The 12,035-nt window shown below is 40.5% G+C and overlaps 1 protein-coding gene across 1 annotated transcript in view; it reads left to right on the top strand.

The window, feature by feature from the left end:
• Positions 1-12,035, top strand: part of PCSK4 (proprotein convertase subtilisin/kexin type 4) — a 244,198-nt gene that overhangs the window by 38,699 nt on the left and 193,464 nt on the right. Inside the window, exon 2 of the mRNA XM_063456574.1 lies at positions 7,445-7,549. Within this exon, the coding sequence (XP_063312644.1) occupies positions 7,445-7,549 (105 nt within the window). The remainder of the gene's footprint in view (positions 1-7,444; positions 7,550-12,035) is intronic.

The raw sequence follows: 12,035 nt of genomic DNA, 5'->3' as shown, positions 1-12,035 counted from the left end.
TATGAATGCAGTGTGTGTGCATGAATGCAGTGTGTGTATGTGTGTGTAATGCAGAGTGTGATGCAGAGCCTTGGTGGGGGGTGGGCATTTTTATTTTTTAATTATTATTTTAATATTTTTTTTGTTTCATTACATTTTTTTATTATTATTTTTTTATTTTATTATTATTTTTATTTTATTATTATTTTTATTTTATTATTTTTTTATTTGTATTTTTTTATTATTATTAAGATATATAAATGTTTTCGTCCCCCCTCCCTGCTTGCTAGCTGGCCAGGGAGGGGGGCTCTCCTTCCCTGGTGGTCCAGTGGATGGGCACTGTGTAGGAGGGGGCTGTGGGGGCTGCAGAGAGATGTTACTTACCTTTCCTATACATATATTTTTTTATATTATTTGTATTGTTTTCAGTATTATTTGCATTTGAAGCGCCAACACAACTACCGTATATACTCGAGTATAAGCAGAGTTTTTCAGCACATTTTTTGTGCTGAAAAACCCCAACTCGGCTTATACTCGAGTCAATGTCTGTATTATGGCCTCCGCCGGTCCGTTCAGCACCTCGGTCAGCTCCCAGTGTAAATCTCGCGAGAGCCGCGGCTCTCGCGAGATTTACACTGTGAGCTGACAGAAGAGCTGAACGGACCGGCGGAGGAGGAGAGAGCTGACAGGAGCTGCAGGAAAGGTAAGTAACATCTCTCTGCAGCCCCCACAGCCTCCAGTCTGTATTATGGCAATGCAAATTGCCATAATACAGACATTGACTCGAGTATAAGCCGAGTTGGGGTTTTTCAGCACAAAAAATGTGCTGAAAAACTCTGCTTATACTCGAGTATATACGGTAGTTGTGTTGGCGCTTCAAATGCAAATAATACTGAAAACAATACAAATAATATAAAAAAATATATGTAGCAATAAAGGTGTACTCCCCTACCAACTCAAAAGCACATATACACAAATAGTCATATACCCACAGTGAACATACAAAATATAATTAATACAGAAATGCAGCAAAGGTTCAATAGATCTATAAAATAAAAAAAGAACACATAGGGCTTTCTGTATAAAATTAGTACACATGTGGACAGAGTGAGAGGATTAAGACTCACAAGATATGAGCCGTGCCAGGCTCTGAAGAAACAGCCTTAGGGTGCCTATACAGGATAACGAATAATGTCCAGGACAGGAACACCGGATGAGAAATGAAAATCATAGATTTTATTAAACAAAATAATACAATTAAAAATATTTATAAATTAAGGAACTGCAAGACTAAGTTCAGTATAAAAGGCAGTGCATAACCACTTCCCAAAGTGAGTATATACGAAGAACAGCCGCTATATTAACCCCTTAAGGACAGACGACGGATATATTCCGTCATGATCCCCTTTTATTCCAGAAGTTGTATCATTAAGGGGTTAATGAATAAAAAGCCGCAAATAGAAAGTATAAGGGTAAATAAAGTCACTGCACAGATAGTCCAATACAAAAAAGTCCCAGATAAGCAGACGCGTTTCGGCTTCACAGTCAGCCTTCTTCAGTGCTATATGTCGCTCCTCTCTTTTGGGTTTCAATACCTTCCTCAAAGTGGGTAATGCAGTCAGGCTGTGTTTCCTGTGCCGCATCACTTCTGGTGCGACCATAATACGTCCCTTTCGGTGTGATGCCGACACGTCACTTCCGGTGCGCCGATAATTACACTCTCAGGCAACTGCGGAAGCATCACAGTCCAAAGTGAGTGAAAACTCAATTTTATATGTGGGCAAGGAAGCCCCAAAAACACACACATAGGTAAAAAATGAATTGAATATAAGGAAAAAAAGATAATGAATGATTAGAATCAGACATACCGTTATATACTTGCGTATAAGTCGAGTTTTTCGGCACATTTTTTGTGCTGAAAAACCCCAACTCGACTTATACTCGAGTCAATGTCTGTATTATGGCAATTTACATTGCCATAATTCAGGCAAGGGGCTGTGTAGGAGGGGGGCTGGCAGGGAGCGTTTACTTACCTCTCCTGCAGCTCCTGTCAGCTTCCTTCTCCTCCGCGCCGGTCCGGACAGCTCCCTCTGCAAGTCCCAGTGTAAGTCTCGCGAGAGCCGTGGGGCCAGAGTGCGACCGCAAGACTTACAGTGGGAGCTGACAGGGGAGCTGACCGGACCGGCGCGGAGGAGAAGGGAGCTGACTGGAGCTGCAGGAGAGGTAAGTTACAGCTCCCTGCCAGCCCCCCTCCACTGAACTGCCAATGCCACTGGAACACCAGGGAGTGAGAGCCCCCCTCCCTGCCATTTATCAAGCAGGGAGGGGGGATGAAAACAAATATAAATAATAATAAAATAATATTTAAAACATAAAAATAATATAACAAAAATAAATTAGTAAAATAATAATAATAAAAAAATATAATAAAAATGTCCACCCTCCACCAAGGCTCTGCAACACATACATACACACACACTGCACTCATACACACACACTGCACTCATACACACACACTGCACTCATACACACACACTGCACTCATACACACACACACTGCACTCAGATACACACACACACTGCACTCAGATACACACACACACACTGATTCATTATATACACACACTGCATTCATTATATACACACACTGTAAATAAATATTTAATTAATATAATTTTTTTAGGATCTAAATTTATTTAGAAATTTAACAGTAGCTGCTGCATTTCCCACCCTAGTCTTATACTCGAGTCAATAAGTTTTCCCATTTTTGGGGGGTAAAATTAGGGGCCTCGGCTTATATTCGGGTCGGCTTATACTCGAGTATATACGGTATATAAAAAAAAAATGTGTACACTGTAAAATCATATGTTAAAAGTCTAACAAAAATATATCAATAAGCATAACATTTCTTGTGGATAGAAATGATAAAATGGGTCGCAAGAGTATACTGAGAACGGGCAGCAGCTGAAATCACCTGCCGCTCAGATCTCAAGCTGGTTTTTGCTCATCTTGTGCCATTACAGAGAGAACATCTCTGAAACATATCAGACTGGTCCCACCCATACGGGCAGTCCAGATCCGAAATGCCAGCAAGTTCCCTCTGCACGAGAGACACCGCAACCCCAGACAAAATGATAAAATGATAAAAATACTATTGAAAGGAAGGATTACCCAAAAAAGCATTACTGAAAACATACAGAGATATACCAGAAAAAAGCACAATAAAATATATATTGCAAATGAGTCCAACATGGAGAGGAGGAGACAAAAGATGAAAAAAAAAAATCATAAAAAGTGGGTCAAGTCAAAATCTATATTCAGTCCTTTAGGGGACCATGTGTCTATGGTGAAGAACTGCCTACTTTCAATTTTGATCAACGCTCTAAAATAACTGGAGTGGATAATTTTGTCCTCCCTGTTTTCTTCTCCTCTCCATGTTGGACTCACTCAAATTCTCCGTTGGTAACAGTTATATATATTTTATTGTTTTTGTTTTTTTTAGTTCATCCATGAGTTAAATGTAGCATTATTAACCCCTTAAGGACCAAGCTTCTGGAGTAAAAGGGAATCATGACATGTCACACACGTCATGTGTCCTTAAGGGGTTAAAGGGTAGTCCCAGTATAAAAATAATCAATCCAGTAACTTTTTGGAACAGTGTCTGAGCATGTTCCTTTTCTGAAGCCTATATTTGAGGTTAATTAACCCTTTCATTTAGAATCTCTCTTTTTTTCCCTTTTCAAGTACAGCATCAGCACTTCCAGGATCTCATGCACTAAATCTAACTATAGAGGGACCCTGGGTGCATATTCATTTATTTTTAGAGCTGATTTGAAAAGGATTTAGAATAATTTTCGTGATTTACCAACTAAACAGTTAAATCTCAGCACATTGGTACTAAATACTTATTTACACACAAGTGATAATTGGATATTTTATCCTTGTTGATTCAACAATTTTTAACTGAACTATTAAAAGTTATATTTTAAAGATAGGACACTCTCTCTTTTCTTTCATTTTCTGAAGCATAGTAACAGAGTCTAAGAGCCTGTTATCTGCCTGCACTGATCTGTGGTATTTGGGATCAGGTACAGAGTCGTAAGAGCTTGGCATCCATGCCAAAAAGTGTCTTTATAAAGATGATGCCAGGAGCAGGCAGCAGGATCGATCTCTGCTTAAGTGAAAGGAGTGGGCAGAGGGATTATTTATTATATGGAAGACTGTTTGGTTCCCTAGCACCAGAGGAGAAGGGATGGGGCAGGTCTGGATTCCCAAGTCAGGGACCATTGACCCCAGTTCCCATTATACCCTTCATTCTCATGCTAGCATTTTAAATTTTTCATCTTTTTTTTGTTGTTTTCTGTAGAGGTGTTTATTATTGTGTTTCCCCTTGTTTGTTGTTTTATTGTTATTATACAAAAGGCTCTGTGGATGTACATACATGTTTCATAGGTTGACTGCATGGTTATGGATTCTTTTATGCATTTTGTGTCCAATGTAATATTTTTCTCTAATGTCCTAATTCTTTTTTTTCCTTCCTGTGTATACCCACCCCTGCTTAAGAAAACTACTATAAAAACATCTGATGTTGCTGACCTCGAATGCTAGGTGTGTGCCCATGCCTTAAAGCGGCACTGTCATGCTAAACTTACCTTTCTCCAATCACTTCCTCTCTCAGGTTCTGTTCTTCTTTTCTTCCTATCTGATTTAGTTTTCTTTAAAACAGAAGACAAACTAGTAAGACTTTGTCTTATGTACAGTTGTGCTCAAAAGTTTGCATAAATTGAAATTGTGAAATCTTGGCATTGATTCTGAAAATATGACTAATCATGCAAAAATATGTCTGATTGAAGGGTACTAGTCATATGAAGCCATTTATTATCACATAGTTGTTTGGGTCTGTGGCGAAAGTAACCTCGCCACTGGGCTTTGGTGAGGCCTGCTTGCCAGACTCTTGCTCTGTGACTATGGCCCCTGGGGTGTATTGCCTTTTAAAAAGTCTATTTGTGCATATTGGGACTTCGCACAATGCCCCTTTAAACTTTCGAAGTGGAACTTCGAACTACCGAACAGCCGGACCCCACACAAGTGGAGTGTGCAGCCAATTTACCTCCCTCCCAGCTAAAACGCAGCCTAATTGACAAACGGCTGGGTAGTTGGCATTCGTATAGTCGAACACGTGGCGGCGGCCATCTTGTTTAGTTGAACGTGTTCAGCTGTGTTTTGTTGTCGAGTTCATGGAACTCAAATCGGACACGCGACGGCACGAACACCGCTGAACTTTACCTTCTCCGGAACTTCGACACTTCGGGAGTCGAACAGCGTTCGACAATTCGAACGCCACTTTAACATTGGTACCCCATTCGTGGATTCGAGCTGAACTTAGTGTTGGAAATAGACCGGCCGCACAGCCTAATTCTCTGGAACTGTTTTGGGCATGAAAATGTGCGTGCGGTCGGTAAAATGTGACTTCCAGGAATCTCCTGAACCCCTGCTCTGATCTGGGTGATTTTGGGATATGTTGTTCACCCAGGGCTATCAGTGGATAAAACATTTATGGAGATATGTGGTGTTTGGGGGTGTTTTCTGAGTTTTGTGAAAAATTTGTTTTTTTCTGCTTGGGGATAATTTTGTTAACCCCTTAAGGACCAAACTTCTGGAATAAAAGGGAATCATGACATGCCACACATGTCATGTGTCCTTAAGGGGTTAATTACAGTATCTTACTAAATTATCTCCCAAGCAGAGGGGAAGGTTGGTGTACATTATCTGGGAGTGTCTAACTGTACAACACTGCTTTGATTGGCTTTTGTTACTTTGTGTCCTGTGCCCCACAAGGTCCACCTGGGTGGTAACCTTGTGGGGAAATCTGTATAAAAGACAATAAACCGTCAGATCTGCTGAGTTCCTGTTTTACCCTCAACATAGAGCCTTGTCTCATGTGTGGGGGGAATGGCTGCATCTACACTAGGGGATTGCTATACTCTGTATACTCCCTTGGGCTATAATCACTAAGCTCTTTTAAGAGCTTGTTCCTACTACTCTCTCTTGGAGGAGAGGTTCACCCACTGGAACCTGGAGCCTTGTTGTAGGTCCACCCGCAGCACAAATGTGGACGTCAAATACCGGCAAGAGCTGGCTGCCAACCTGAGACGCCTGCAGCAAAAACTTTGAGCCGCAGAATGTTCCAACCTTATTACGTTATAATGTTTTGTTTTATGTTCTGTTACGCACTAGCTACCTTTAGCACATATGTTCACTAGATATTGCACAGCTGGCCATGAGGCAGATTACAGGCACAAAAGATGGCAACGCCTTTTCAATCAGTCATTATATGTTACAGCCTGGACACTTGGTGCCAAAACTTGCTTAAGTGGGACACAGATGTGTCAATATGTCAAGATTCAGTCAACTGACCTCCATAAAGTGTTTACTATGAAAGGGCTCATGTTAAAACAGAATCAAATGAAGATCATTATGTCCATACACATACAACTGTAGAATGTAGAACTAGGTCAGTGAACAAGTTTGAGAATGTTTCCCCAAATAAATGACATTTAAAAGTTTTGGTTCGTGTTAAAAAGGCTTTGTCTTGGAAGCTCAAATGCTGTAGCCTCCTGGAGAGTCTTGAAGGCTAGCCTCCTGCCCACAGACTATGGGGCCCGTCACAAGCTTTAAAATGAGGTGTAGCATGTGGGTGTACATTGGGCTATTATCAAGTTATTATGTAAAATGTTGAACTGGAGGAAACCTATTGAGTCAATTATTATATTGTGTAACTGATATTGTATAATGTGTCTTGGTGTCCAGCAGGTAATTAAAATATTATGTCTTAACCTAATAAAATCCCAGACAGGATATGTAGTAATTTCCCACATGGATGTTTTTAATGTTTTATTTCTAAAAGAGAGTCCCCAGCAGCCCAGCAGAGAATCCAAGCAGGTCTGTGCTGCTTGGATTAATGAGGAGGAATAAGCCCGAGCAATTGTGGACAGCAATTATTAGCTGAGAATGTCAGCATGTTACAGTACCCTTTCCTGGTATGACTTGGTTTGGCTAAAAGGAATAATGTAATATCTGTCTTAGGCATACATTCAGTTAGGGCTGTGCTGCAGGTGCACAGGGACCCTATTTCAATGTTAAACTGCTTGAAAATGGTTTATCACTGAATAAACAGGCAGCACCAGAAAACTCTGGTCATTATCACTAATTCAACTAGATTTAATTTAAATGAAATATAAATAATAATAATTAAATTGTTCTAGAGCCCACAATATAGTGACATATAGCATAACCCAATGTCAAAAGGGTCATATCTATGAACCTTAGAGTATACGGTACATTTTGCTGAGCATATTGTACTCACAAACTTTCTCAAAGGTATAATCATATATCAATAAAACAAAAGTGGTGTTTTGTGAGTGTGTGCTATTTTGTGAGTGTGTGCTATTTTGTTTTTCTTCAGGTTGTACAGGGAAGTGATTACTACCACCTCCAGCACCGTGGAATACAGAGAAAATCTATCAGCCCTCACTGGGGGAGTCATATTCAGTTGAAAAAAGAACCTAAGGTAATCCATGAAAAATATATATTCTTATTTTAATTTTGAAAATTAAAGGAATATTGCCTGAAATGTAGTAAGAAAGTTAAATTTTATTCCCGTATAAGATAATGTTACCTTGTCCTGTCTACCTATTTCGGGTGACTTTTCTGTCAATATAGCATCTAATTATTTAGGGGAACAGTGCAATCTAACGTTTCATATTTATTGGCATGTTAATGGCTACTTGTGAGCTGTTCATGATGTTGAATCTCATAATTTTGACAACACTTTTGCGATTATAAGTTGGAAGCGAAAAACATCTAATGCAACCTTACATTAAACAGTTAAGCTAAATTGTTTTCAGTCCTTAAACCCTTCAGTACTGTGTACTTTTTGATTGAAAAAATATTAAAGAAACACTCCAAGCACCATAATAGCTAAAGCTAAATGAACTTGTTATGGTGCCAGGAGGCCTGGGGACATTATTACCTTAAGAGTTTAAACCGGTCTTGAATGGTTTAACCCAAAAATGAATCTTCAGCGCCAATCTTGAGGTACCGCATCCGGCTTTTGAATCTGTTTCAGGATGCGGAGTGCCACCGGGCTAAGTCACCGCTAATTGGCGCAGAGCGGTCAGCTGACACTCTCAGCCAATCAGTAGCTAAATGCAGTCCGCACTCAGGAGTAAACCGTTAAGATCCACAGAAAAATACACAGAAATAATGAATGTAAGAGCAGAACAATATACATTGTTTCAGTCTCACCACCCTAGTGGGTAAATCAGTCCTGATCAAAGGAATGGATGTAGAAGAATCAGTGAAGTATATTCTTTGCAAAAATCTCCAGAGTCCGGCACCAGTTGTAGGCTCCTTTAAATGTAATCCTGGTTCAGAAGGCTGTGAGAAGGCAGTCAGCTGCGGTCAGGCTTGTTGGGCTGCACACTCAGGACCTTGTTGTCCCTTCAGGACTGAGGGGTCTATGTCCCTCTTAAGGACCAAACTTCTGGAATAAAAGGGAATCATGACATGTCACACATGTCGTGTCCTTAAGGGGTTAAATATCTATATTAATTTTCAGTTTAGTTTCTTTTCCCTTTTGAATTTCATCTCTTTATTCTGATTGCTTGTTAATTTCTTAAACCTATTTACATCTCCTACTAACCTCAAACATTCTTGTCCATTATCACTAATCCTTTGTCTGCTGGTTTTATTACTTTTTGCATATCTTTTTAACTTTTTCAATGCTCTCCATTCTTCTCTACTCAGGCTTATCTCATTATTGTAAACTTTTTTAATTTTCTTCATTTTTTGCATTACTGATTTTTCAAATGTTTACATCTCATCTGAGATCAAATTATTGGCAAAAAAGATAGATTTTATATTTTAAATTCATATGAATGGCTTTAAAGACTGTTCGCGTGTTGTAGTCATGGTAAAAAGAAAGTACACCATCTTTGAATTCCATAGTTTTTCATATCAGGACCTAACAATCAACTGTTCCTTAGCAACAGTCTTAGTCTTAGTCTTAGTCTTAGTCTTAAAATTAGGTAAATAGAATCTCAAATGACAAATAGAACATGACAAATAATAAACAAAAATAAAGCCACATTGGAGAAGCCATGTGTGAAAAACGAAGTAAACCCTCACTGCATCCATAGGAATTAAGAGGCTAGCTAGCAGAGATGTGCTGCTAATCAGATGCCCTTGTTTAATTGATAATCAGCAAGTGTCACCACCTATAAAAGCTGAAGTTTTAGTATTTGCTGGACTGGAGTATTAAGGTGTGTGTTAACACAATGTCAAGGAGGAAAGACCTCAATAAGGCGAAACAATTTGAAGTCCGTCTTTCTACAATGAGAATTATTATTGAAAAGTGGAAAACATTCAAGACTCTTGCCAACCTTCCCAGAAGTGGACGTCCCAGCAAATTTCCCACAAGGTCAGTCCGTGCAATGCTCAGAGAAATTGCTAAAAAAACAAGAGTTACAACTCAGACTTTACAGGTCTCAGTTAACCCCTTAAGGACCCATGACATGTGTGACATGTCATGATTCCCTTTTATTCCAGAAGTTTGGTCCTTAAGGGGTTAAACAAATGCCAGCACATCTCGATGAAGCAACATTGTAAAGAAAAGTGAGACAAAATTCCTCCACAACGATGTGAGAGACTGATAGTCATACAGAAAACTATTACTTCAATAAACTACAAAAAAACTAATTAATAAATCACATATTTAGGAGTTGTAGATTTGTTCCTTATTAATTGATTTCCTACTTCAAATATTCTAATATTTTTGCTTTGACTTGGAGACCCACACACTTGCCCTTCTACTTAAAACTATTTTTATCCCCTGTCTCCTCTCCCCCCACACCATGGACCTGGGTTAAAGGTCCAAAAAAATATAGTTAGCCCCAGTTTTGGGGCAAAATAACAAACGGTTATAATGTTCATATAATGTTTTGTCTCTGTACCTATTCTATGACTTAGTAGGAATCTCCTGGTGTACTGGTCCACGACTCTCTCTTTTCTTCTGGAGATTTCTCCCACGGAAATCGAGGCTCATGCACCCCTCCCACAGTCTGGCAATGTCCAGACTCACTCTGCAATGGTGTGCATTGTTAATTTTTCTCTCTCTACTGTTCTTTCACTCCCCTTTCATCTACTCTCTTTTCCTCTTCTACCTCCCTTGCCTCTGGTCGGTCACTCCCCAGGACCTCTCCTCTTAATCTTTTTCCCAACAAGGTATCGGAGTGGTGGTGGAAAGTGCTCACCAACTTGTGGATACATGCCTTAACCCATGCTCACCCCTTATATCTTATACCAATACTGGACATAATACTCCCCAACCATGGCTCTGAAGATCTCATCTCTTAATACCAAAGGCCTAAATGCCCCGCGTAAATGACGCACCCTCTGAGGGAACTCAAACGCCTGAACCCAGACATTGCATTCATTCAGGAGACACCCCCCAAAATCTACCCAGGTCTCCATTCGGGATCATAACTATACCGTCGCCATAGAAGCTAGGGCCTACCGAAAATGTAGCGGAGTAGCTATTATGATCCACAAAATATGCCCACTACTTATATCCCACCTTATTTTTGACCCTGAGTGCCGGTATGTCCTGTTTATGGGCTGGATCCATTCGCACACTATCCACCTCATCAATGTATATGCACCCAACACCCCTTCTCCGGACTTCTGGGACCAGATTGCTGAAATGGTCTAATCCCTATCATCGGGCGTCATATTACTGGGGGTAGACTTCAAAGCGGCGCCAATCACTGCTGCCAACAGAAGCATTTGTCAGGGTATCACACGATCACTTGCCTGGGCAGGCAGGATAAACTAACTACTGCACTGCTTTATTCGGAGAACAGGGCTCCTAGATGCAAGGAGGGCTCAACACCCAGACGGCCTAGATTTTACATTGTACTCTTCTCCCCATGACACCTTTTCAGGTATCGATCTTTCTCACCAATCACGTGGGTTTTTCAAAGGTCACATAGACCGAAATAGGCTAGATTGTCATGGTCCGATCGTGCAGACGTCGCCATATACCTTAGCTGATTACACACGTTCTTCCCGTGGACATGGAAACTAAAGGAACCAACCGTGGTTAAAACCATTCGTCACCAATTCTCCACATATTTCCAGGAGTACCTGGCACCTGATATCCCCATAGCCACTGTCTGGGCCGCACATAAAGCAGTGATAAGGGGCACCCTTATTAAGATAGCAACCCACAAAAAGGAGCAAAACATCCTTAAGTTTACTAATCTCCGAGACTTATTACGGAAAACAGAACAAAGGCACAAAACCACTCTGACCCACCAAATCCTAACACTGCTCCAGGCATTGCGACACTCCATCTGGAAACTCCTGATAGACGATATGGCCTGCTCCTTACTGTATGAGAAATCCAACAAAATGGACACAATGCTTGCACACACCCTGAGGCAGAGGCTCAGACATCCTTACATTACGTCCATCAAAGCGCCAGACTGTACATTACGAACGTCCCCAGACAATATAGCCCAAGTCTTCACTGCCTTCTATAAGACCCTATATAACCACTCCCCGACCCACAATACCTCAGATGACACTCAACTCCTAAAGATAAACTACTTTCTTTCTAATTTTACACTTCCCAAGCTCTACACAAAAGCCAAAGAAGAGATCAATCTGACCATCTCTGCACTAAAGGGGGGAAAAGCCCCGGGCCATTATGGATTCGAGGGAGGCTACTACAAAATACTCAGTGATTGACTAATCCCGCACCTAGAATCCCTGTTCCACAAAATAATTGCTGGAGACTTGTCTGATAGAGATATGACCATGGCCAACATAGTCCTAATTCCTAAACCAGACAAGGATATCACTATGCTGGAGGCGTATCGCCCTATCTCCCTAATCAAACACTATAGCAAAATCCTGGCCAAAATACTTGCAGAGAGATTAAATCCCTTTCTGACTCCCTTAATCCACGCTGACCAAGTAAGATTCATACCGAG

The sequence above is a fragment of the Pelobates fuscus genome, chromosome 5 (genome assembly GCF_036172605.1).
Source record: "Pelobates fuscus isolate aPelFus1 chromosome 5, aPelFus1.pri, whole genome shotgun sequence".
Taxonomy (NCBI): Eukaryota; Metazoa; Chordata; class Amphibia; order Anura; family Pelobatidae; genus Pelobates; species Pelobates fuscus.
Note: the sequence above shows the minus strand (reverse complement) of the source record. Positions and strands in the feature narration are given on the sequence as shown.